Source organism: Xyrauchen texanus, chromosome 42 (genome assembly GCF_025860055.1).
Source record: "Xyrauchen texanus isolate HMW12.3.18 chromosome 42, RBS_HiC_50CHRs, whole genome shotgun sequence".
In the NCBI taxonomy this organism is placed as follows: Eukaryota; Metazoa; Chordata; class Actinopteri; order Cypriniformes; family Catostomidae; genus Xyrauchen; species Xyrauchen texanus.
Window position 1 is genome coordinate 27,293,766 of NC_068317.1, and position 25,272 is coordinate 27,319,037.

The 25,272-nt window shown below is 39.3% G+C and overlaps 4 protein-coding genes and 1 long non-coding RNA gene across 10 annotated transcripts in view; 2 read left to right on the forward strand and 3 right to left on the reverse strand.

Moving 5' to 3' along the window:
• LOC127634851 (cAMP-responsive element modulator-like) lies at positions 1–11,631 on the forward strand. Of its 3 annotated transcripts, none has more exons than XM_052114574.1 (3): positions 1–115; positions 10,062–10,212; positions 10,795–11,315. In XM_052114574.1, exons 1-3 carry the CDS (start codon positions 10–12, stop codon positions 10,937–10,939), a joined length of 402 nt encoding a protein of 133 aa, XP_051970534.1. In that variant the 5' UTR covers positions 1–9; the 3' UTR covers positions 10,940–11,315. The 3 variants fall into 3 exon arrangements, with proteins under 3 accessions (XP_051970534.1, XP_051970535.1, XP_051970536.1); XM_052114575.1 differs by lacking the exon at positions 1–115 and adding an exon at positions 1,502–1,582 and having other exon boundaries at positions 11,179–11,631; XM_052114576.1 differs by lacking the exon at positions 1–115 and adding an exon at positions 1,502–1,582.
• Positions 11,632–14,015: 2,384 nt separating this feature from the next.
• The window catches only part of LOC127634840 (copine-3-like), a 320,664-nt gene continuing 309,407 nt past the window's right edge, over positions 14,016–25,272 (forward strand). For all 4 annotated transcript variants that reach the window (XR_007969417.1, XR_007969416.1, XM_052114545.1 and 1 more), the window contains exon 1: positions 14,016–14,185. The gene's annotated coding sequence lies outside the window, so the exon portion shown is untranslated. The remainder of the gene's footprint in view (positions 14,186–25,272) is intronic.
• Positions 15,797–18,046, reverse strand: LOC127634850 (PWWP domain-containing DNA repair factor 3A-like). The gene is made up of 6 exons (XM_052114573.1): positions 17,809–18,046; positions 17,432–17,620; positions 17,199–17,287; positions 17,029–17,094; positions 16,407–16,836; positions 15,797–16,172 (listed from the first exon to the last, which is right to left on the reverse strand). Coding segments are annotated over exons 1-5 (561 nt in total). The 5' UTR covers positions 18,025–18,046; the 3' UTR covers positions 15,797–16,172; positions 16,407–16,835.
• On the reverse strand, positions 21,095–21,485 carry LOC127634858 (uncharacterized). The gene is made up of 3 exons (XR_007969421.1): positions 21,422–21,485; positions 21,248–21,301; positions 21,095–21,127 (listed from the first exon to the last, which is right to left on the reverse strand). It is a non-coding gene; the product is annotated as an uncharacterized LOC127634858 (long non-coding RNA).
• Positions 21,486–24,938, reverse strand: LOC127635028 (uncharacterized; the record flags this gene model as incomplete). The annotated part of the gene is made up of 8 exons (XM_052114823.1): positions 24,881–24,938; positions 23,593–24,498; positions 23,232–23,371; positions 22,921–23,125; positions 22,710–22,814; positions 22,414–22,607; positions 22,169–22,310; positions 21,486–22,063 (listed from the first exon to the last, which is right to left on the reverse strand). Coding segments are annotated over exons 1-8 (2,328 nt in total), but the record flags the coding sequence as incomplete, so codon positions are not given.

A 25,272-nucleotide genomic window follows, 5' to 3' on the forward strand; every position in this document is an offset into this window, starting at 1 on the left:
TCTTTCAACATGAACAGCTCAGGATCTCCTGGGGCTCCTATGATGCAGTATGCTGTGCACTCAAGGGATGCCACTCATCCTTACGTGCTGTCGGACAATAATGTAGTGGCACAAGGTAATGACTTCATTTATTTGGATTATACTCTTATTGGATATAATACAGTACCATGTAGTCAAGCCTGTTTTGACAAGACTGTATATCTTCTGCTGAGTCCAGGTTTTAAATAAAGGAATATTCTGGGTTCTATAAGTTGAACTCAGTCATAGAAAGTGGTAAAATAGTGATTATCACAAAATATAATTTAGATTTTCTCCTCATTTTCTTGAAAAAATACAAAGTAAAAAATAACAAGGTACAATGGAAGCGAAAGGGGCCAATTTTTGGAGGGTCATGATGAAATCAAAGTTGTAAAATTGGCTAAAACTTTACAGAAAAGGTTACATTTACATTTATGCATTTGGCAGACGCTTTTATCCAAAGCGACTTACAGTGCACTTATTACAGGGACAATCCCCCCGGAGCAACCTGGAGTTAAGTGCCTTGCTCAAGGACACAATGGTGGTGGCCGTGGGGTTAGAACCTGTGACCTTCTGATTAACAGCCCTGTGCTTTAGCCACTACACCACCACCACTCCGATACAGTTAGTATGTGAGTTTATCACACTGAAATCATGTTAGCATGCACATTGTTTACATCTTGAGGCTATACTTTTGAAACAGTGATTATTTTAATGTTTATGGATTGGCCGCATTAACTTCCATTTTAAATGCCTCATTGTAACCTCGATTTTTGCTTTTTAAAAGAAAAGAGCGAGAACAGTAGAAAATATTTTTTGTGGCAATCTACATTATGCCACAAATGCAGTCAACTGAGTTTATTATATTGAAACCGGAATATTCCCTAAACGTTAAATAAACACAGAAGTTAAAAACACGTGAATGAATCTCACAAAAACATACCCAGTTTACATGTTATCCCAAAATCAAGAGAAATAAAAGAGATGCCTGTTAGAAATGATGCCTATTTTTAGGATCATTAAGATTTTTCTGTAATGAGAATTGAATAACCCTAAAACAGGTTTCATTTTCTTTGGGGTAAAATAAACACCCAGGCATGTTCTTGTCATGTTTTGTGAGATACACCCACACAGCTATTAAAGCACAGGCAGGAAAAGCAAAGATTTGCACATAAATTCATGTCAAAACAAGACTAAATCACATGACATTGTACATACTCTAGTGCATACTGTATTATTCTTGTTGAAATCATTGTAAAAACTAAATTAAGTAAAAAGCTTACACATTTAAAAATAGTGCCCTTGCTTCTGTAGTCTGCATTGGTCCAGCTGACTGTTTGATATGTAAATACAAGAGGAGGGAGGGGGAAAGGGGAGGGCTGTCACTGCGAGCCACTGTTACTGACATCAGGAGGCCAATGATGTCATAGTGATGTCAATGGCTCTGACAGTGACTGCACACTTAGCTTGTTATTTGGGCAGCATTACATACTGACAGCAGAGAGACATAGACAAGCTTTCAGATCATTATACATGGCTGTGACTGGAGATGAGACAGAATCAGGTATGTTTGTTGTTTGTTTTTGTGTGTTGCCATGTGGTTTTCATTGCATTTAATGTTGGGAACTCGCTTTAAATATATATTTACAAAGATTGAATTTTAAATTGCACAGTTTAGGTGATTTTTAACTGTGAGTTTTTTTATTCATTTTTTTATTTGATAATTATCAGAGAATATTAACAAAAACAAACCAACAAAAAACTCTAATAAAATCTCAAATACAAACAAACATAAAACAATTATTTGTTTTTTAAACAGAGATGGTACTGAGAAAATCTTTTATGATTTTTCTGGGTATCTCACTACATTCTTGTAGTGAAAAGTCTGTGCAGTATGCAACAGGCTGAAAGTATACAATTCTTAAGTCTTTTTCTCCTTCTTGTTCAGTTAATCTATTACTCACGTCTTTCAGCACCACTCGCTTACCCTCTCTCTATTTCTGAAACGCTTGAATGCTCTGCCCACTCACAGTACATCTGACGTCATCATGTTTCCTGGAATTGGACACCAGCAGGGAAATGTAAATGCTGAACAGAAAATAAGATGTACATTGACGTCAGTCCAGAGTCATGCTACAGGCAGCTCCTTTTGTGAGAGCAAGACTACCAGATTAATCATCTCTTAGATAATACTCTGCAGTCTCCACAGAGACAAAGATAAATTGAGAATTCAAGACATGTAGAGAAATGTTAAAAGCACTTGCATATCTTGCAATGCACTTTTTTAAGTTTATAAGATTTAAAAAATTAAAGGAATATTCTGGGGTCATACAAGTTAAGATCAACCGACTGTATTTGTGGAATAATGTTGATTAACCAAAAGTTAATTTCGATTTGTCCCTCTTTTTCTTTAAAAAAAAGCAAAAATGTGGGTTACAGTGAGGCACTTACAATGGAAGTGAACCTGTAGACATTATAATACCGTTTCAAAAGAATAGCTCCAAGACGTAAACAATATGCTTGTTAACATGATTTTAGTGTGATAAAAATGGCTTTTTAACCTTTTCAGTTTAAAGTTTTATCCAATTTTACAACTTCGTTGCCATGACGACATAACGCTGTAAACCCTAAAACCATAAAAACGACAATTTAAACAAATGTACAGCAAATAGTACAAGTTTTAACAGAAGAATTCATGTAAGTGCTTTTATAAAATTATAAGCTTCACATTCCAACCCTCCAAATGTTGGCCCCATTCAGATCTATTTTAAGTGCCTCACTGTAACCTTGAATTAGTTTTTTCTTTATTTTTCTTTATTTTTTGGCACAAATGCTGTTGATTGAGCTAAACTTGTATTGAACCTGGAATATTCCTTTAAATTGTGAAGATTTATTTTGATTAAAGAAAGATAAAAAAATTAAAGATAAAAATTAAGTAAGGTTGCTGTTTGGTCTCATTCCTGACTATGACCACATTTCAGTGTAGTTTGTGACTACCAGAGGAAATTGTATCATTGCCATTTTCATCAGAACAGGATGGTTGTCATGCATGTTGCTCTCTGCTCAAATATGTCAGAGGTCTCACTGGTGTATAATCCAGTTTAATACTGCACTGAATGTAGATCTGTGTATAATCAACTACTGTGACTTCTCAGCAGCCACAGATTGCGTTTGCAGTTTTCCAGTCGGTATTTCAGTAATTCACAGCCTTTAGTCCATGCAGAAATGTTATGTAGTAACATGGTAATATCATGGGCTGCATCAGATATCATCAATATGGACTCTATGTCAATTTCATTATATCACCCTCATGTTACATTGTAAATAGTATATTTATTACGTATACTTGTATTTTTGTCTGGCTTGAAATTTAGGACAAATACCTTGTCAGGGTTCCCACTCTTTTCAAGTCACAATTTTCCAGGGCATTTCCAGGACATTTTATGCGCCCAACAAGTGTAATATTTAATCAAAAACACATGCAGCCATTTATATCAAGATTTTATTTTGGCGTTTCTGTTTGTTTTTGACGGTAGTTTCTCACCTCCAGATAAGCAGTTTGCTCCATGGCCCAGTGTGATTATTAATTCCTGTAAATCTGTGATTCAATTGAATAAATACATACAGGTGAAACTCGAAAAATTTGAATATCGTGCAAAAGTTCATTCATTTCAGTAATTCAACTTAAAAGGTGAAACTAATATATTATATAGACTCATTACAAGCAAAGTAAGATATTTCAAGCCTTTATTTGATATACTTTTGATGATTATGGCTTACAGCTTATGAAAACCCCAAATTCAGAATCTCAGAAAATTAGAATATTGTGAAAAGGTTCAGTATTGTAGGCTCAAAGTGTCACACTCTAATCAGCTAATTAATCCAAAACACCTGCAAAGGGTTCCTGAGCCTTTAAATGGTCTCTCAGTCTGGTTCAGTTGAATTCACAATCATGGGGAAGACTGCTGACCTGACAGTTGTGCAGAAAACCATCATTGACACCCTCCACAAGGAGGGAAAGCCTCAAAAGGTAATTGCAAAAGAAGTTGGATGTTCTCAAAGTGCTGTGTCAAAGCACATTAATAGAAAGTTAAGTGGAAGGGAAAAGTGTGGAAGTAAAAGGTGCACAAGCAGCAGGGATGACCGTAGCCTGGAGAGGATTGTCAGGAAAAGGCCATTCAAATGTGTGGGGAGCTTCACAAGGAGTGGACTGAGGCTTCAAATGTCGTATTCCTCTTGTCAAGCCGCTCCTGAACAACAAACAACGCCAGAAGCGCCTTACCTGGGCTAAAGAAAAAAAGAACTGGTCTGTTGCTCAGTGGTCCAAAGTCCTCTTTTCTGATGAGAGCAAATTTTGCATCTCATTTGGAAACCAAGGTCCCAGAGTCTGGAGGAAGAATGGAGAGGCACACAATCCAAGATGCTTGAAGTCCAGTGTGAAGTTTCCACAGTCTGTGTTGGTTTGGGGAGCCATGTCATCGGCTGGTGTTGGTCCACTGTGCTTTATTAAGTCCAGAGTCAACGCAGCCGCCTACCGGACATTTTAGAGCACTTCATGCTTCCTTCAGCAGACAAGCTTTATGGAGATGCTGACTTCATTTTCCAGCAGGACTTGGCACCTGCCCACACTGCCAAAAGTACCAAAACCTGGTTCAATGACCATGGTATTACTGTGCTTGATTGGCCAGCAAACTCGCTTGACCTGAACCCCATAGAGAATCTATGGGGCATTGCCAAGAGAAAGATGAGAGACATGAGACCAAACAATGCAGAAGAGCTGAAGGCCGCTATTGAAGCATCTTGGTCTTCCATAACACCTCAGCAGTGCCACAGGCTGATAGCATCCATGCCACGCGCATTGAGGCAGTAATTAATGCAAAAGGGGCCCAAACCAAGTACTGAGTACATATGCATGATTATACTTTTCAGAGGGCCGACATTTCTGTATTTAAAATCTTTTTTTTATTGATTTCATGTAATATTCTAATTTTCTGAGATTCTGAATTTGGGGTTTTCATAAGCTGTAAGCCATAATCATAAAAATTATATCAAATAAAGGCTTGAAATATCTTACTTTGCTTGTAATGAGTCTATATAATATATTAGTTCCACCTTTTAAGTTGAATTACTGAAATGAATGAACTTTTGCACGATATTCTAATTTTTCGAGTTTCACCTGTAGTCTGTATGTGCTGTGCACTTCAGAGTGCTCTCTGTCATCTCGCACACATACAAGAGTGCAAATGATGATCATGATGAGGTTTTTATCATATGAGCGGCCGGCTCTACACACTCATTAAAGGTGCGTACACACTGCCAGCGACTTTATCGCTGCAGGTCGCCAGTGGCTGGCGGTGAAGTCGCTAGTGGGTGTTCCCACTACTGGTTGCCTAGTAACGTTTATAAATGACATTCACGGATGCCACTCCATTGCTGTTGACAGCGAATCTCTTTTCTTGCCACTAAAAACAAACATTTTGGAGGGAAAAAACTAAATATAAATGGAATCAGTACATAAAATGCTTTATATCAAAGATGAATGAGAAACAAGGCGTGCTGTTTGCCATAGCGGCTGTTTATCTGTGGCGAAAATTCAAATGCCGGTCTGTCTGGGTCCATAAAATCCCCGCGATCTCAGATACACCTTTCCACGCAGTATTTTTCTTAAAAATGTCCTTGTACGTGGGAAGAGACATATAAAGCACTGGAAAATTTCTAACAGCAAGAATTAGCCTTTCATCCACCTTTCCGTTACTGCAGGAGCTGAGAGAGAGAGAAAGGATCACGTGAGCTCTCCCGTCTTCTCTCCTATTGGCTGTGGCTTCCGTTAGTCGCTCCAAAGTTGAACTTTTCTCAACTTTGTCGCGTCGCTGGACACGCCCACATCTAGTGCCAACGGTCGCGACAGCTCGTGTCGCCGGAAGTCGCTGTGCTCGCATTGAAAATGAATGGTATTGCGTCGCTGTCGCGCGCGATGTCGCTGGCAGTGTGTACGCACCTTTAGAAGCTTGCATCACTTGCAGTTTATTTATTCAATTAAATCAGAGACTTTTTTAGTTTAATTATCACACTAGGACATATCACAATTTTAATTTGATTAATTGTACATTCAAACATTAATTTTCATCCAAATATGTCATATTCCACAACATTCTGCGTTTTATTGCTAATGCCAATTTTATGACTAGATTCGGTGTTTTCCACATACTACATGTGGTAACCATGGTATAAGCTGACTCCAATCATTTAATTATTGAAAATTATTTCACATCCCGGGGTATTAAGTGCGAATCACAACACTACCAACCCAGTGTGAATTCATTTATGTATTTATTTTAATCAGTGGTCCAACCGTCATCCTTGTCTAAAGTTTATAACTCACAGGTATGCAAACTCATAAGGGTGAAAAAGTTGAGACAATCACTGATCAACAAACATGTTTTCTGTTTTTTTTTTTTTTTTTAAGAATAAGCTAAAAGCACCAACTTAAGCTATTTAATGATTTAAGTATAGCAAATTATCTGCATAATTGTGCAGAATTAGCTGCAAATATAAAGGATAATTTGTTGTGGCTGGCTTCTGTTTGACAAATTTGTTCAGTTTAATTAATTGATTAGTTTAGTGACTACTTCTGAAGATGCCACTAAGTGGCAACAAATGAGCATCTTATGTGCTATGAGTGAGTCATTTAATCATTTTGAGAAGTTCATGACCTTAATCTGCCAAGAGACGTTATAGTATTTAAGCATTATAAGAACAAATGAGAGCTCTATAGTTTTCCTTCAGTTTGTGAACTGCCAAGCATGACTTTTCATCTAAAAACAGCTGATGCCGCCACCATAAATCCCAATGCTTTCTGAAACAGCTTCAGAGGAAGTGTTATTCCCAATTTGAACTGAGACAGACACTGTAGAATGGCCTGAACTTGCATGCTCCGGAGGTGCATGCGCCCGCTCGTGGAGTCCAGGCGGACACCCAAAAAGGAGTTTTTTTGTCTGGGAGAGAGCGTGCTCTTTGCCCAGTTTACGTTGAGGCCCAAGCTGTTTAGATGCTGAAGCAGTAAGTCTCTGTGCTGGCATAACAGAGCCTCTGATTGCGCCAGTAACAGCCAATCAGATCTAGCAACACAAACCAAGATAAGATTAGTTTCTGAGTAATTATTTTAAATGGGCATGATAAGTGCATGATTTAATGTCTCAGATCCAGGATTGTCTGAAGTCCACCTTCTCTCTTTGGGACAAGAAAATAATGGCTGTAACACCCCTTTTGTGCTTGACAATTTGGCACAATCTCTATTGTGTTTTTTAACGATGAGATTGTGTATTTCAGCTCGTAATACTAGCGCGTCTTTGGACAAAACCGTGGAAGACAGAACGGCATTGAAATGGGGTGGCCGGCATGCAAATTGGATCGTATAACCATGTTTGATCGTTTTTTGCGGCAATTCTGAAATACCCGTTAGGGCTCGCCACGCGTCCGCGTAATGGAACAGAGAGCAATTGGGTTTGCTCACTATATGATATAATGCGTCGCTCACCATAGGGAAGTGGTTGCGCATAATGTGTGTGCTTTGTAGAAGAAAATGGCTCTTTTTTGAGAATGTATGAGCATCTTGTGCATTTGCAACAAGTGCTGTATACTTTATTGCATAGGACACAGAAACAACATTTTGCAAAACATTGTGAACGATATTCCTCTCCCGATGAACAGCTGAGAGGAGATGGGGAACAGTGTTCTGTGTCTCCAACCGAGCCATCTTCGGAGCACCGGAGGGAACCATGGGCTCTGTTTTGTGCTTCAAATCATTGCGCCTGTCTGGAGTGCTTCAGCTGCGCGGGGGAGATCCTCCTGTCGGAGCTAGGTGGCTGCCGGTACGGCTGCTCCCGTCTGGGCCACGACTTTCCTGGAGTCACCGGTGGCTCGTAGGGGGCCGGTGAGTGGGCATGGGTCTTTCAGCCGTCCGCTGGCTTGAGACAGAGCAGGTTGAGCCGTCTACGCTATGCTCCGTTTGGGCATAAAGTGTCTTATAGCTTGCGACTGCTGCTGAGTCGCGACTTAACCCTCATCAAACTTACTCACTGGACCACCAAAGAGACCAGCTGGAGACACTGGAGCATTCGTGAGGGTCAGCCATATATGCTGCTCCAAAATGACCAGGTTGACCATGGACTTGCCGATGGCCTGCGCTGTAACTTTGGTGGCACACATTGCTAAGTCTATAGAGGCCCGTAGCTCTTTGAAAGTCTCCGGATCAAAGCCTTGCTCATCCATTTGGCTGAGGAGCTTTTCTTGGAATACCTGGAGCACTGCCATTGCGTGGAGTTCTGATCCAGCTTGTCCTGCCGCTGAGTAGGCTTGTGGAGCGGAGGGGGGCGGGGCCGGGTCGGAATATCACGCGCCCGGTCCCCAATCGGCCTGATGAGGCGCGCGAGGGATAAAGGTGGCCAATGACGATGGTTCGAGAGAGAGAATTACGGGCATGTCCGTCATGTGTGTGTTTATGTTTGTACTTTTGGTTTAAGTTTGCATTAAATTATGATTTATGTTGACAAGCCGGTTCTCGCCTCCTCCTTGCCCATCCTTAACTGTGTTACAAGGCTATTCCTGCCAGTGTGGACGTCTGTCTACATGGCTTAGAAGGATTTATGGGGCGTGATTTCCATGTCCTGCTACTCGTAGGGCAGAGATGTGCCGCTACCGCCTCCTCCACGGGGGTAGTTGGGCATAGCCGTTCTTTTCCCCGTGGTCCACGTTCGTGAGAACGGCATCACTACGCACGTGCACTGAGAAGGGCAAGTGCCAGGACTTTGAAAGTTTGCTATGCACTTCGTGGAAAAACGGGGCAGATCTGCGGGACACTGCAAGAACCACTCATCTCCATGAGAGCTGACTCTGCATGGGTGCGGCCCAGACAGAAAATGCAGCTCTCATGCTTGTCTGACGGCGGGATGAGTCCCTCGAACGATGAACACTTACAGAACGACATTTTGAAAAAGACGCAAACACGTGAGTGGCTCTTTTAGATATATATAAATATATATTTTTATATAATTTATATTTATATCACATAAATTACAATTGCTTTTAAAAGGATACTGTATACCTGCCGACACCTGCAGAGAATCAGGATGGTGTCTGTGCACCTGTTTTTATAGCGGTCAGTTTTGCGCAAAAACAGGTGGGGCTCAAACACCATAGCCAATATTAGAATATTGGCATTATTGTAGAGAGGTTTCAGATAGGTTGTGTATGAAGGCACTCCCCATATGCATTAATAAACACAATATCAAGTGTACTGAGTCATAAGGGAACCCTGCTTGTGTCATCTCAGAATAACCTTCTCACTGATGAGATTTTTGCTGAAGAGGGAGATTAGGAGTTTCAACCCAGATTTAAAATGCTCATAGAGTATATAATATTGGAGCGTAGTCTAAGATACTCAGACAGTAAGACTGGCCCTTCACTGTACTCTAAAGAATGATAAATATTTGTATCAATAATAGCATCCTTCCAGTTGTCAAAGGCATTAAGTCATTCACCCCTGTGTATGCGTCTATGATGTGTATGTGTCGTCTCATGCTCCATATTTTCACAGATACTTCAATATTTACAATACCAAGTTAATACGAGACACACAGAAAAGGGGGATAGGGGATGCAGGTGTGCCAAATAATGAAATAAACAAAACGAAACACATTCTAGCTAAACCGTTTTAACCTCTAAACTGACCAGAAACAAAAGAGTCAAATAAAAATGTCTTTAGTTTCCAAGATGCCCTAATTTAACTACTTTATCTAGCCATAACACAAAATAAACAGCAGGTGCCACCGGAAATCTAAAAATGTCCTGAAATATAAATTGTTATAAATAACAATAGGCATTATGCCCAGCACAGCCATGCCAATAGCCACAATTTTACTTTATCATGATGGCTTACATAGTACAGGTTTTGGTTACATAAAATATCCAGGAAAATAATGTATTGAAAGGTTTGGGAACCCTGTAAGGTTCTTCCATAATGAACGTGTGTGGGGTTTTTGCAGCCACTACTGGAGATATGTCAGCATATCAGATTCACTCTCCTACCTCAAGCCTTTCCCAGGTGATGAGCAACTCACATGGCTCTCTGCCAAGCCCTCAGGAGCTGACTGAGGAGGCATCACGCAAGAGGGAACTCCGTCTGATGAAAAACAGGTAAAACCCAGCTGTCCTACCCCACTCAAAAATCATCAATCATTATGTAGCCTTAGAACATGAAATCATAGACATTATTTAATACTCACCTGATTTTCATGTTTCACCAAATTGTCAACAATGGCTTCCTCACTTCTGTTCATCAGCTCTTACTGCGCTTGATGTCTTACATGTTCTCCTGTTGCATCCATTGGTCTGCTTAATTCCTTTGATCACAGGACTGTCACCATCATTGCATCATGCTTGTTTCAGCTGAAAGTTATGTCTCAGTGTCTTTCCATTTACTTTGGTCTTTACTTTTGTTTCCGTTGTTAAAATGGAAAAACATAGCTTCTTAATGTCACAGTTCACTCAAAAATGAAAATTCTATCATCATGTACTCACTCATTCCAAACCCATGACTTACTTTCTTCCGTGGAACACAAAGGTTGTTAGGGAATGACAGCCTCAGTAACTGTTCACGCTCAGTGCATCTTTCTTTCCACACAATGAAATTGAATAGTGACTGAGGCATTCATTCACAGTGAAATTTTTATTTAAGATATATTCATGCTCATGGAGCCTCTCTGTTGTTACTTCCAGGGAGGCTGCACGGGAATGCCGTCGGAAGAAGAAAGAATATGTCAAATGTCTCGAGAACCGAGTTGCTGTACTTGAAAAACAAAACAAGACACTCATTGAAGAACTCAAGGCTCTTAAAGACCTGTACTCTCACAAAACCGAATAGCTGTAATCCATTGCAAGTCACTCACTAAAGACTTTGCCGTATACAGATTTGCCACAGAGTGGTAAACATGGTTTTCACACAATGTCTAGCCAACTATCGAATAAGTTGACAGCTGCATGGTTGTGTCGTCCCATGTACCTAAGATGGTGATGTGTGCATGTGTGTATGCTGGTGGCCACAGAAAGCTCCAGAGCCAGTATGGTGTGTTGTGTTGCCCGTGTTACTTGTGCTTTTTGCAGGGAGTCGGCCAGACAGTGTAGGCGCAGGAGGAAGGAGTATGTGCGGAGCTTAGAGACTCGCCTCGCCATGATTGAAAACCAGAATAAGAAGCTAACCGAAGAGCTGGAGCATCTAAAGGAATCCTGTTTATATGGCACACCAGACTGCAGTTCTTAATCCTTCCACTGATTGGCACCTGTTCCTGTTTAATGTTGAATATTTCTGTCATACAGTATGTGTATTTTATATCTTTTGTGAAAATTGAACTGTAGACCAGCACAATACTGCCTATGCTAATTTTGAAAGGTTTTATATTGAAAGCTAGATTACATTTTTGTCAAGCTTACAGTCAAAACTGAGGAAACAATCTAGAGAGATATTTCTCTGAATGTCACATTTATTAATGTTATGCAGTCACCATTCACTCACACCAAAAACTGAATATAGCTGTATATATATTTAATAAATATTGCTTGAACTGACATATATGTTGCTGTAGAACAGATGATCTTCACTGTGTTTTGGGTTTTTGTGTGGATTATGTTGTGGGTTATTTGACACAAAAATCTAACTAAGTACTATTAAAGACTCTGGAGGCTTCAAAATTAAATGCAGAAAATAGGTTTATTGCAGATCGAATCCTCTCCACAATACACCAAATTACTTTCGAGAGCAACTAAGCTGAAACTACTGGTGCTTACATTTTTATAGTTTAATTACTCTTTATCACATGATATGTTAATTTAATTTTTTAAGTCCTCCCTATTTCATATATTCATACTTTTTCCTTCTATAGTTGCCTTTTCTAGATCATATGTTGTCAGAAAAACACCTGCATCCGCATAATTTTATACTTGTTTCCTGCCATTGTGGCTTATCATCTAGCGCATTCTTAATAAAAAAGACATTCTCCCAACATCGTTGATTACCCTTCAAAGACATCTTAAAGTAAAAAGGGGCACTCCCCACCTCTTACACCCCCACCCCACCTCACACTGTCTTCCATCAAAGTTCACTTGTTCTGGGTTACATGAGGTTATGCATAAAACATTTGACTATATGAGGTTATGATGATTATGAATGTTTTTAAACCAACTTTCTCACCCACGGATATCCAAAGTTCAGTTTGATTGATGTAATCAAATGCTCTACAAAACGAGGCCTGAATGCTTTTAGTCTAGCCCCAAAAACTTTTTTGAGTGATACTGAAGAGGTAGTTATTATGTAAATGTTGGTTGTTTCTCATTAAAGGTGCACTCAGTAATTCTAATACATTATACTTTATGTCAAATTCTGCAAATATCTCCTTACACTCTGCTAGCTGTCCGTTCTATGGGTGGGCTGAAAAAAATATAGTATTTCTACCCTGGCTCTGTAAATGGGACAAAAACAAAGTGGATCAGACCGATCCACACAACATTACTCCAGACAGTCAGCAACAGGGGGTGGTTCTTGCACATGCACAGGATGGGGGTGGGGGCAGAGCGAGAGGGAAATTCACTAGACGAGCGACGGCAAATCTGACTGATGCAAACTTTCTAAACTCCAAGGAGGACAAATGGCTGAGCAACAGACCAAGAGAAAAAGGTCAGACAAATATAAACAAAAAAAATAAAGATTATGATAAGTCCAAGGCTAGGTGTCGTGTAAACATCGGCGAGGCTTTTCAGCGGTAGTGAGACCTCTGAGAGGTAAAAGGCTTGACGACGGATGCAGAAGTTGCTCTTTTTCTTCTCAAATTATGGGTAACATAAATTTTGCTATGTTTCACAGAACCCATATATGCTGTTGTTGTGATGTTAGATTTAGTAGCAGGAGAGTTGTGTGTCTGAAGCTGGTGTGCGTAAAACCATCTCATCTTCTCTGCAAGTTATCTTCGCAGCATCAAATTACTGAATTCCAAAGGAGCACTGAAGAGAGGGGTGTGTTTGTTTTGGCAGATGAGTTCGAATACTAACAGTGCTTCTCAGGAATCGCTGTGTGCACCTTTAAGTTGTTATTTCATAAAGACGTTTTGTTGACTGAATGAATCTTTGAATAAGAACCAGCGATGCCCAATTCGCAAATAAATCACTCAATTGAATGAGTTCTTTACAACAAGTTGCATAAACCGGTTCACAAAACGGCCTGAATCAGTTCGCAAATCTCGATTAAATTAGACGACTCTCATCCAGGCTTGGGACGGCCCTGCTTACACCACATTACAGTAACGGGATAATTTGGGACATTAAATGCTTATATCAATTACTTTAGCCCCTGATGTTTTCTAATCCTAGAAACGCCCCTGTCTCATAACAATGATAAAATATTGTCTGTAATATAAATATGACTATTCTTGAATTATTCCAGGGTTTTTACAAGTGGCTCAGTTATTAAAAGTTTCCATAGAGACTACCAGGACAGGGTTTTCTGTTCATTCATTCACTGTCTGAAAGATTTGCTATGCTTTTAAATAGTCTGTAGCTCAAATAGTGGTATGTGGCTGTTCAGTTTTGATAATGGCACATTTTTTCCAGCTTGAGAGACGTTGTGTTTATGCAGGAGTGCTTCATCTGCCATGTTACATGTTTTCATTGTATATGCTACATGTTTATACATAAACACAAGATTTTCCCACACTTTTCCATTTTTATAAAACAAAATTTTATTTTCTCAACATTTCACTCTTGCATTTGTGACCTTGTACTCACAGTGGAAAGTGGTTAATAAGTTTGTCATTAGATGCAGACTAAAGTCACTTATCTATCTGCTTCTACTACGACAGGACTACCTCTGAGACCACCTAGCAATCATATGTGACTCATAGGGGCTGGATTCTACTCGAGTCCACTGCGCATGCGCTGTACATCTCCTTAGAAGTGCGACGCAACGGTCGCACCCGCAACTACAGATCAAAATAGGTGGTTAACAGAAGAAAACAAGCTCTTGGATTTGGATACGCTTACTTCTTCAACTTGCATTTGTTACAACCTGTCTCACAACTAAGACAGTCTAATCTACCGAAACTACAACTACTAACTTTTGAAGGTAAGGCACTCATTATTGTTTATGGTACGAAACAACAACTTTCTTTGCTGCAGTTGACGCAATTGTTTCCGTAGCCACACGCGCGTTGCATAACGCACGGTTATGACGTCATTGTAAATAAATCTGTGGCAGGTTTTTGAATGCAGAATCATATTTTTTGTGTGCCAGTTAAGGATGAATCCTAATAGTGTTGTAGTAGTGTGCGTGTGTTAGGCCACTACAGTGGTATGTGGTGGTGACATGGAGAAGGGCGTGTAGTATCGTAAACAGAAACGACTCGGTTCCTCACGTAACCTCGGTTCCCTGAGAGGAGGGAACGAGTATTGCGTTAGCTTACGATATGGGAAAACTCCGTTTCTCGAGAAATATTTAAGTCTTTATGTAAAACGCATTGCAGCTGCACAGCAGACAGTGATGAGCGAGGCAGCTCGGTCATTGGCTGTGCTGCGGCAACTGCTCGAACCAGTGACGGGGCGACTTAGAACGCGCGACCAATCAAGTGCAGCTCGCTGCATCCTGCGGTGGATATCCAACCAGGCCCACAGCCAAGTGTGACGTCAGAAGCCACGCCCATCCAAGTGTGACGTCAGAAGCCTCGCCCATGTCCAAATACGGCACGTGACTCGATTTGTTGTACGCATGCGCAAAATGGCGCTGCTTCCTGTCGGAAATATGTTTACGGTTGTTATCATAGTTACTGGTTTATAATTAAGATGAGGTTATTTGTGTAGAGGTGTGACGCTACAGATTATTGGTGCAGTTCAATTGTGACGCTTTGGCAGGCTTGGAATGGTCTAAATCACAATCACTCCCTTAACAGCTGTATTAGACAATACGTTACCTCTGCATTGCTCGCTGGTTTTGTAAGTTAATGACATGGTAGTACAAGTAAACAATGTACCTTAAAACGATATTTTTGTATTTCTCTTGTATTTCTGTTACACAAATGGTAATCAATAATCATGGTTTTGCTATAATAAACGTATACGGGAGCATCCATACTTAAACTAAAACGAATTTTTGTCACTTTCTTAATTATATGGGATCCAAACTGCACTTATAGTTACCCCTTCTAAATAAAAAAAATAAATGTAAACTTTTTTTTACATTTCTTTCTATGTGGTTATAGAAATATTGCATTTTTACAACCAAATTAAGAATTCACTTATTAGTTAATGCCTGTTATAGCAAATGACTTTGAAATCAAATAATAGAACAGCAGAATGGAATTTATGTAAACCTTAAATTAAAGAACCAATATGGTATCTAATACTACATATGTATTAGAATATTGTGAAAAAGTTCATTTCAGTAATTCAACAAAAAGCTGATACTAATATTTTATGTAGACTCATTACATGCAAAGTGAGATATTTCAAGCCTTTGTGTTATAAATTTGATGATTATGGCTTACAGCTATGTTGAATTACTGAAATAAATGAAGTTTTGCACAATATTCTAATACATATGTAGTATCTGCCATGCAGTATACCTTATTTAAAGTCTGACTACGCCACCCACTGATGATGGGCAGGAGGAACCACAAATCTTCCTGTGAATGTAGTGTGGCTAATAATATGTTTATCCCCGTAAAGGGACAGTCAAGAAGAGGCAGATATAAAAATTTATTCCAAATTTATTATACATTTTAGTGCAAAAAGACGTAGAATAGTTATTAAAACGGATCTTAAAAAGACTGGAATAAATGACTGGCGGATTTTCCTCAATCTAGGAAGGTCGGATCAGCCAATGCAAAACCCCTGCTCAGGAGGCCCCTGGGGAGACAGAAACAGGAGACAGCAACCCAGCACCAGTCGAAGCATGCAACACAGCAAGCTCTACACACTTAAGATCTTTAGATACCACTACAAAATATCACACCATGTTGTAGTTATAAGTACACACCAATACAGTGTCTCTCCCAGTGTGGTCCCCTAAAGAGAAGGGGCAAAGCATCAGTATGGATCCGGCCTTGTACAAGGATAACCTACACAGAAAACATAGTTAGGGAGGAGAACCACCAGCATAAATTGCAACACTTAGTCAAGAAAAATAAAATAAAAATGCTACTATAAATGTGGCACATGAGTGACAAAATTAACCAAACAACAACAACAAAAAAAAAAATCCCTTTTCAAAAGAAACCAAGCATGTTAGTTACCAACCTCATTAAAAAGCATAGCATAGTCAACTCAAACATAAGTAAAAAATATAGGCCTACCTTTCCAGCATGCTCAACTGTCCCACAGCGCATTAACACATGCAGAGAAAAGGTGAATGTTCCGTTGCTACAGACAGAGAAAGTCATTAAAACTTGTTTCAAATGCAAGTATAAAACATTCAATGGAAAATGTACATATTGAGGCATTTACCAGTGCAGCCCAGCAGCTCGAGTCACACTGGGGGGGGGTGATCGCATAAAGTTATGCGTTTAACATATCAAAATATCATCATAGTTCAAAATATCTTGGTCACAAATTAATTTTTTAATTTAATATTTTGTGTTAATACATCAAGTTTATCAGAAGGCAAAACTCGAGAATGATTCAAGCATGATTTATATTATATGAAAGAACAAAATTATTTGTGCTAGAACAAAAGCACAAAAAAGATCCCCTTTTCCACCAGTTGCTGCAAGAATGGCTTCAACTCTGAGAGAGAGAGAGAGAGAGAGAGAGAGAGAGAAATTTGTTTAACATGTTCAACTGAAATGTATATTTCTGATTTAACACTTAACACTTATGAAATGTTGGAGTTGTAGAGAGAGAAAGTCAAATAGAATATTCATGTTACTGACGTCTAATTCCAAATTCCAAATGTGTAAATGTAAGAGCAACACCCACCAATTGAATGGTCTCCCTTCTTTCCTCAATTGTTTGTCAATTTGGCGGTTAAAATCTTCCACTTCACTGAAATTATTATAAGAGAACAGTCACTGTTGTGTTAACAGAAATATCAGTAACAAAAGGGTGCACTGGGCATTGTGCAAAAATAATTAATAATCTACTCTGACCTGCAATGATAATCCGGACCAGAAAGGAAGACCTGCTCAGCCTCCTGTAAGGAGATATCCCAGAGGACAGCCAGGGCATTTATGATGGCCTATGAAAAACGTTAATATAAATATACAATAACATCACTACTGAACAGCAAGCCATTATATAGTAGTGCTAGCATGCAGTTTATACAGTACATTTTGTAAGCACAGGAGCAGGACACACAAACACATTACATGGTTCGGCATACCTCTGGAAAAAGAACATCACAGATGAACTGCACTTCATCTGCGACGCTCAATTGTGTTGGTATCCTATCCAGCAATCCTCTCAGATATGAGAACAAGATGTCCTGTTGTTCCTCATTGTCGAGGTAGACAGGCACCCGGGAAGAAGTTACCTTATGTAACCACTTAGATGGCTTCCCGTTGAGTACACCCTAGGGTCAAACCATGGTACAAAAACAATTATTTAAGGAATTGATACATTTAAGATAAAGATACAATAATTTGCAGCATAGTTAAAAAAACATGTTAATGTTTTCCCTAATTAAAACATTGGCCCTTGGAGAATCTTTACTATGAGTTAGTCTTTAAAGATGAATAAATGTGAACATTGTTAAAGTACCACCAAATGTTCCTCAGATCCCTGTAACTTCACAATAAAGTCCACTAGTTTCTTTTCTTCAGCTGTGCGGACATTGACAGCTTCAATGTGGGCTGGGACTTTCTCAGAGATAGCTTTCTGTCTTGGCACAATGTAGACAGGCTGAAGAGTTCCTTGGACCAAGCTTCTGGCCTCATCAGTCCAGAAGGCAAACCGCTGACCATGCCTTTTAAACATTAAGAAGATTAATCTAAAGCACTGCATAGACAAATGCATACACAAATGTCTGATTGAGTGGAAGGTAGCTCCAGTCTGTTTGTACACCAAAATTAATGCAATACCTATAAACAACTGTGACCATGGTACCATATAGTTGCAGCTGCATACAGAGTGAGGAAACTATTGTAAACATTACCTATTTAACTTACCTAACATGAAGCTAAATGGATGATAGTAATTATTCATATATAGTGAACATGGTGATTTTAATAAATAAGCCAAGGCACAAAATTAACAATAGAATGTAAATGAAAACATAACAAATGTAATAAAAAAACAGCACAAGGTATTAAAACCAGCAAAAGTTACAGAAATGAATACACACATATTGTTTAGTGGTGTCATACCCTTCTATTTTGAAGTGCTCCATCAGAAGGAGACACCACCACTTTCGAATGGAAAGCATGTCCATCTGAAAGATGTGTGACAGTGATGAGGAGCATCTTTAGTTCATAATGTATCCATTTTCTTCATGATGAAGAGTGTGCACTCAGACAACATGTAAAGTGAGAAATTTCCTTTTACATTTTTTTTTTTTTAAATCAACTAACCTCCTCGAAGTCAAACCCCACACCTGTCACAATGCAAAGGGTATACTGAAATATAAAAGACAGAAAAAATTATTCACAATGTTGACAGAAACTTGTACATACTTGCCAAATAAACTGACCTTACCATAAGCATGAAAATCCCACAGTCATTTCCACAGATCTGGTGTGGCAATCTTTAAAAGCAACAAAAAAGGTAACATACATGTCAAATAGATGAAAGCATTACCATCTCGGTTACATTATGACATCTATGATATGCAGAATATGGGATATAATAATATTTGTTTGGAGTAGCTAAATATGCATTTATTAATCACCGCAATATCATGTCCAGTCTTTTCAGTCCAGCTCCCAGGATCAAATTTTTGTGCACGATTTCTACAGAAAAAAAATAAAAGGATAAGAACGTAGCCAAAATATATCAGTACAGGCTATAAGAACGTAGCCGAAACATATCAGTTCAGGCTATAAGAACGTAGCCGAAATATATCAGTTCAGGCTATAAGAACGTAGCCGAAATATATCAGTTCAGGCTATAAGAACGTAGCCAAAGTATAAATTGCTATATGAACATGTCAAACAGTATGCCTCATTTGTGAACCTAAAAATGGCTCTGTAATCAGCATCACCAAATCAAGACTCATGTAATGTGTAATGTGAGTCTAAAAAGAACATCTCTCTCATGAGTGGCTTCATGACCTATAATGTGGTATTTGGTAAAAGATACACAACATTGTACAAGTCGTTAGAAAAAAAAAAATATGGAATTCACAATTTGAATTTACATGATTTAACAATAACCACTACAAGTACAATCTAGTATCTTGGAACAGTACCAATCCCTTACTAGGGCTGTCAACGAATATTCTAAATTCGAATATATATTCGAATAGTTTTAAAAAACAGAAATTCGAAGGTGAAAATTAATATTCGAATGTGGAAAAAAACGCACCGCGGTAGCAGATGTGCGGCTGTCTGCTTTGGCGAGTGGGCGTGCTGCCTGAGGGGTCTTTGTTGTCACATTTCTCGGAATTGTGTGCCTCATTTTATTTAACGTTAAACAGAAACATGACTAAAATGTAAGGCTACTGTACTGACTGAATAGATGTTGCATGAATAAGGTAGGTTAGATACAGCAGTTTCATGCACTGCAGGCTTCCACTGGTTTGATTATTTACCGTTTCATGTCAAGGAAAAGTTCCATGTTTACCACAGCACAGCTCGCTCGGAGCGTTCAATGTCGGTTCTATATACTGTAAAACTTCAATTAATGTTAATAATTTGTTTTAATCACTGAATGAAGCCTGCTATATTTGGGACAAGAGTCGCGACCTTATATTGCTTGCACAAAACTCTTGATCAGCACTCAACATTTGTTTATTGTTGTTGTTCTTTTAAACCGTTATGCGCAGAGAGCGTGAGGGCTGAGAGAGAGAGAAAGAGTGCCTGCGCGTGCGAGCGAGAGTGAGGTCTTGGCCATTAGTTGATTTACTTGTTTTTGTGTAGGTAATACGTTGTCAAATATGTTTAAACTTAAATAAACTACCTATACAAATAGTTATGTCTCTTTGTATTAATTTGTCCTGTTATTGACGTAATGCGCGTCATTGACCAAATGCGCAACCAGATATTCGAATAGTTCGAATATATGTGTTTTTTTTAGAGGGAATATTCGAATGTCATTTTTGAGCAATTTTGACAGCCCTATCCCTTACACAGAGAACAAAGTGATCTGGCCCAATTGAGTCTGTCCATGCCGGAAACACCAACAAGTCTTTCATGTCAACATCCTCCTAACATTAATCAAATGTCTTGTCATTATGCAGATCTAAATTTTTGGAACCACATACATATTGTTCTTTTTGCATACTTACTGGAAAGTTGCCAACCACGTTATTTGGTGTATGCTTCCATGTAGGAACTACGTACATGTTCTCTATATATATGTCTTTTCCCTAAAGTAAAAAAATTATATATAAATATATTATAAAGTAAAAAGTTTATAACTTCTTTGAGAGTAGACAATAATATGAAAGAAAATAGTAACTGATAAATTATGTTTAATTTAGGCTTTGGTCTTGTGTATATATAATACATATATAGAAGTTACATACGTGTTGCTGAGCTGCTTCATGGATCAATTTAAAGCAGGCATTCCCAATCTACAAACAAACAACCAAATAAAATATAAAAGACTATCATTAAACATTAAAAAACTAATACAAACAGGGCTTTCCCCCTCCTATTTTGAACAAACTTCCCACTACTCACATGGGAATCCATGTATCTTTGTAACCCTAGGCTCCAAAACTCTAACTCTATCGGTTACACCCATAACTAACTGTCGGATAATAGCGTGAGACTTCATATCACATTTTAATAATTAGCTTACCAATTTGTCCTGGATAGGATTCAATTCTTTTTCCCAGGGTTTACTCAGTCCTGAGAAGCCGAGGGACGCTGGACTGGGCGCAGCGGGGACGCTGGACTGGGCACTGACTCTGCTGAAACTAAAACAGAAAATGACTATAAGTGTTCCTATAAACCCATAAAATAAGCATTCTGTCATACAGAAAAACAAAATGAAGAACTTGACAATAGAAGAGCAGAATAAGTCCCTCATTACTCACCAGTTGCTGCAGTATCAAAAGAGAAGGATTGAGAATTCACAGCCATGGCTGCACCTAAAACACACATAAACAAACATCCTCACCTTAATAAAAATACACGCATATATAAAAATATATAATATTCACAATCATATCATTACCACTAAGACTGAAGAATGAGGGTGGAATACATACCCAACACTGTCTGACCATTGGAATTTAACACTATGTCCAATCCCATGCCCAGTCTCGTCTTCATGTTCTCTATGGTTCGGGAGTTTTTGTTGATGATGTTGTGATGCAAGATGTTTCGCATTAGAAAGATGTGTGAGGAGGGAGTCATCATATTGAGAAAATGGTTATTTTTTCTCATTCCAGAGAAGAGCTGTTCGGCACACTGGCTATTGAGCCAACCACACAACTCCGGGACCAGTTCCACCTTGCGCAAGGTGTCCCTGGCGTCCTTAGAATTAGCCTCATGGAAACGATCATATAGGGCATAATGATCAGATGATCCTGTTATAGGGTGGCCATTTACATCTGGCACTGACTTTTCTGTGAGTAGCCACGGTAAGTTCACTTTTATCTGCCCAGAATTTGCAAGATGGATGTTTTCCTCTGTAGGCTCTAGCAGCCTGCCCCCATGAGGATGGAAGGTTTCGGGTTTTCTAATGTCAGTGTGTGTTGCCAACCCTCTGGCAAAGTCATACAATGAAATATTTGGAAAATGTTTCATTGAAAACAAAAGGTCTGTGAAGTCCCGTGGGCTCTCAGCTCTGATGTTAAATTTGACCCCATAGACCACAGCACAAGGACAGGTGACCACAGCCCATCCACCTGTTGAAGGAAAACACAAATCACAGGCCCATTTGAAAGAACCGTAAACAAAGAACTGCTTGTAAAGTTTGAAAAGTTTTTTCTCTGTAATACAACATAACATACCAGATGCTCCCCAGATCTGTGAAAACACCTTGTCGTAACTGGCTCTGTTTTTCATTTCTTGCTGCAGTCGTCCAACCAAGTCCATTCGCGAGCCCTTGGGGTCGATGCCACACTCCCTACATAAGGAACGCACTGCCTCTATCTATAATGAACATTAGCATATTTGAATAATTAACACATAGTATGATTCAGTAATACATATTCACATACATATTAACTGACATAGCTCACAGTAAGTCAAATACCTTGAGTTTTAGAAGCTGATCTGTTAGCCGGTCCTCTGTGAGGGTAAACTCGGATTCCTCCTTCACACTATAAGGAGAATGCACCTTCTGATATTCTGTATTGAGAAGATGATTCCCGCTTCTTGTGTGAGGACCAATCCATGGAGCCCAGTTATGGTAGCTCGGACGAACCACAAAGGGGTTTGCCTTATTGTCTTTGAATAAGAAATTGTTAATAGAATATTTTATCATAATTCCATAGGAAAGAAAGCAAACACTAATATGTGATACCAGCTGTATCAGGGAATCATACTCACTTGGAACTAAGCCACGGCTGATCATTTCCAGAGAAACACGCTCCCAGAAATCTTCAGCATTCACCTTTCCATCAAAATCCTCTGGTGGTTCCTCAATGCTGCTCACTAAAAAAACAAGACTTTACTAAACACAAGTCTTACCCAAGTTGGACATGCAATGTACATGACATAACAAACGAGTAAAAAAAAATAATTAAATGTGTGGACTTACCAGGCATACTAAAAACACCCTCCTTATGAAGGTCCATTACGACGGACACTGGATGGTAACCACACGTTACGCATGCAAAAGTGTAGGTGTGGTCGGACAGTGCCTCAAAACTCAAGTAGGCATGCAGGATCCTTGTTTTTGAAGGAAAGGCTTTACCCGAGGTCCTCTCCAAGACCTCAATTGCACTTCCTACAGCCTGGTGAGTCTGCCAAAGAGGGGTCATATTATGTAGACTTTACAATACATATTCATGACAAATTCTTTGTTGTTGTTGTTTTATACGACAAATTCAATACAACATGGTTCTTTACCTGGAGACTGTTGCGCAGAAAATGGCACAAGTGTATCGACAGAAGTATGTGGTCGTCAAAATTATAGATACCATCACACCACTCCTGATATCGATATACCATGCCACATCTGTAGCACTGTTTCCTGTACATTGATATTCCTACCAAAAGCAAGTGCCAGTAAAGAGGTTACCAGTTTTTTTTGTCACAGCTTTACGGTGCAACCCTAATACATTAAACACTAAAATGAGTGCATGGAGATGTTAATAAGCCTACAAGTGGAGAGGAAGACCTGACAATCATGGTCATCAACACTTAACAGTACATGTAAACAGGAATTAAATGTTGAATTAATGATAAATTTAAAGAAAACATAACAAACCTTCTATGACATTGGTCATCGTCAGGACTTTGGCTTTTGATGTGATGATCAATGGTTCACTTAGTGGAATTACCTCAGAACATTCTGTGCAAAAGGCTTCAGATGGTGTGAAGCTCAGAGGAAAATTACAAGAGTTTAACACATCTGAAGGGATGACTGCAGGTAGTTTCTTTTTATCAAAGATGTACCTAACCATCCGAGACAGATTCTGGCCTTCGGGTGGGTACTGGGCTCCTTCCTCTGCCTCAAAACCTTCCACATTGGTGGGAAAATGTTGTGCAATACTATCCTCCTCCACACTTCTGGTTTTCCGGAAGAGTGCCCTGTCCACTTCAAAGAGGTGCCACTTTGCAACATTTTTGTGAAGGCATGACTGCCTTGGTTTAGCACAAGGACAATGCCAAGAAATTTTTTTGCCATCATAGGTAACCATGACTCGACCGAGCCTGCTGTAGTAGGAAATGGTGGGCTCGAACACAGAAATGTATTTTTTATGGCTGGGCCCACAAACGGTCACTAGGCAGGAGAGAGGGACTCCTGCGTCAATTGCCTCTCTCTGGCGTGCCAAACATCTCTCCTTCTTGTCCTTTCCAAACCACCTATCATCAACCATGGTCTGTAAACCTTGCTCTGTCAGTAAGGAAATCTCCCTTCCGGCTGGTGGGCAGTATGCAAGTGATCGAAGGTGATGGCACTCATAGGAACGGATGTTTGATCTTTCTGCAAATTCTGTATTAATTCTGCAGATATCAAGTTCACATGTTGTTCTTTGTTCTGAGCCCCACGTCTTTCTGATGATGTGTATTGGAGTGTTGGGTGCTGAAAATGCTTTGGCTACTGCATAGACACCATTTCTATAATCCACACACTGTGATTTAAGGTGGTTCAGAGCGCTAATGTCCGCTTCTATTGGTGTATGTCATCTCAGAATGTGTAGCCTTACATTTCGTCTGTTAAGTAACAGTCCACAATGAGGACACATGACTGTGTTTGTCTTCTTTTGAATTTTTGGTGGGGGTGGTGCAAAGGAGCCAGGATCAGAGGTAAGAGAGTTAGAAACTAAAGAAATCACTCTCTTTCTTTGTATTTGTGGGGGTGGGAATGGTACAAAGGAGCCAGGATCAGAGGAAAGGGGGGTAGAGACTGGAGCCTTGGTAACTACAGTAGCTGGGGGACAGGGTGTCGGGCATGCAGCTACAGAGAGAGCTGGAGATAGGGTAGGTGCTGCAAGTACTTCTGTCTTAGAGCATTTGGAGACATGGCTTATGTATTGTTCCTTGCGTATTACTGTCTGGCTGCAGTACAGACAGTGAAAATGGGCTGTGGTCCTGCACAGTTTGTTGCATTTTGAGATGAAATAACCTGCAAAATTATAGCAACTAAGTTATCAACAGTGCAGAGTGAACACATTAAGTTTAACAAAACACAGAAATAGATAAATAAACGTAACAACATTGTCATCACTTCAGTGTAGGGCTATGTGATTTTTACGTTGACTAGTTAAACATTTAAAGAAATCGAAAAGGAATCGGTCAATCATTCTGAAAAGGAAAAATCAAGATTTTATTTTTTTGCCATATTAGCCCTGCCCTACTTCAGTGTAGTTTATACTTCAAGAAACTACAGCTCATCTTGTTTGTCTTTGTTTTGAGATGCAAGTACATATTTAGATTATACAAA

Bases quoted from the DNA above. Each gene is read 5' to 3' on its own strand.
- LOC127634851 (XM_052114574.1), top strand. From the start codon at position 10: ATGAACAGCTCAGGATCTCCTGGGGCTCCTATGATGCAGTATGCTGTG. The intron at 116-10,061 runs GTAATGACTTCA...GGGTTTTTGCAG, and splicing joins CAATAATGTAGTGGCACAAG to CCACTACTGGAGATATGTCA. The intron at 10,213-10,794 runs GTAAAACCCAGC...TGTTACTTCCAG, and splicing joins CTCCGTCTGATGAAAAACAG to GGAGGCTGCACGGGAATGCC.
- LOC127634850 (XM_052114573.1), bottom strand. From the start codon at position 18,024: ATGTTTAAAAGGCATGGTCAGCGGTTTGCCTTCTGGACTGATGAGGCC. The intron at 17,621-17,808 runs GTACTTTAACAA...GTTTGACCCTAG, and splicing joins GATCTGAGGAACATTTGGTG to GGTGTACTCAACGGGAAGCC. The intron at 17,288-17,431 runs GTATGCCGAACC...CGTTTTTCATAG, and splicing joins GTGATGTTCTTTTTCCAGAG to GCCATCATAAATGCCCTGGC.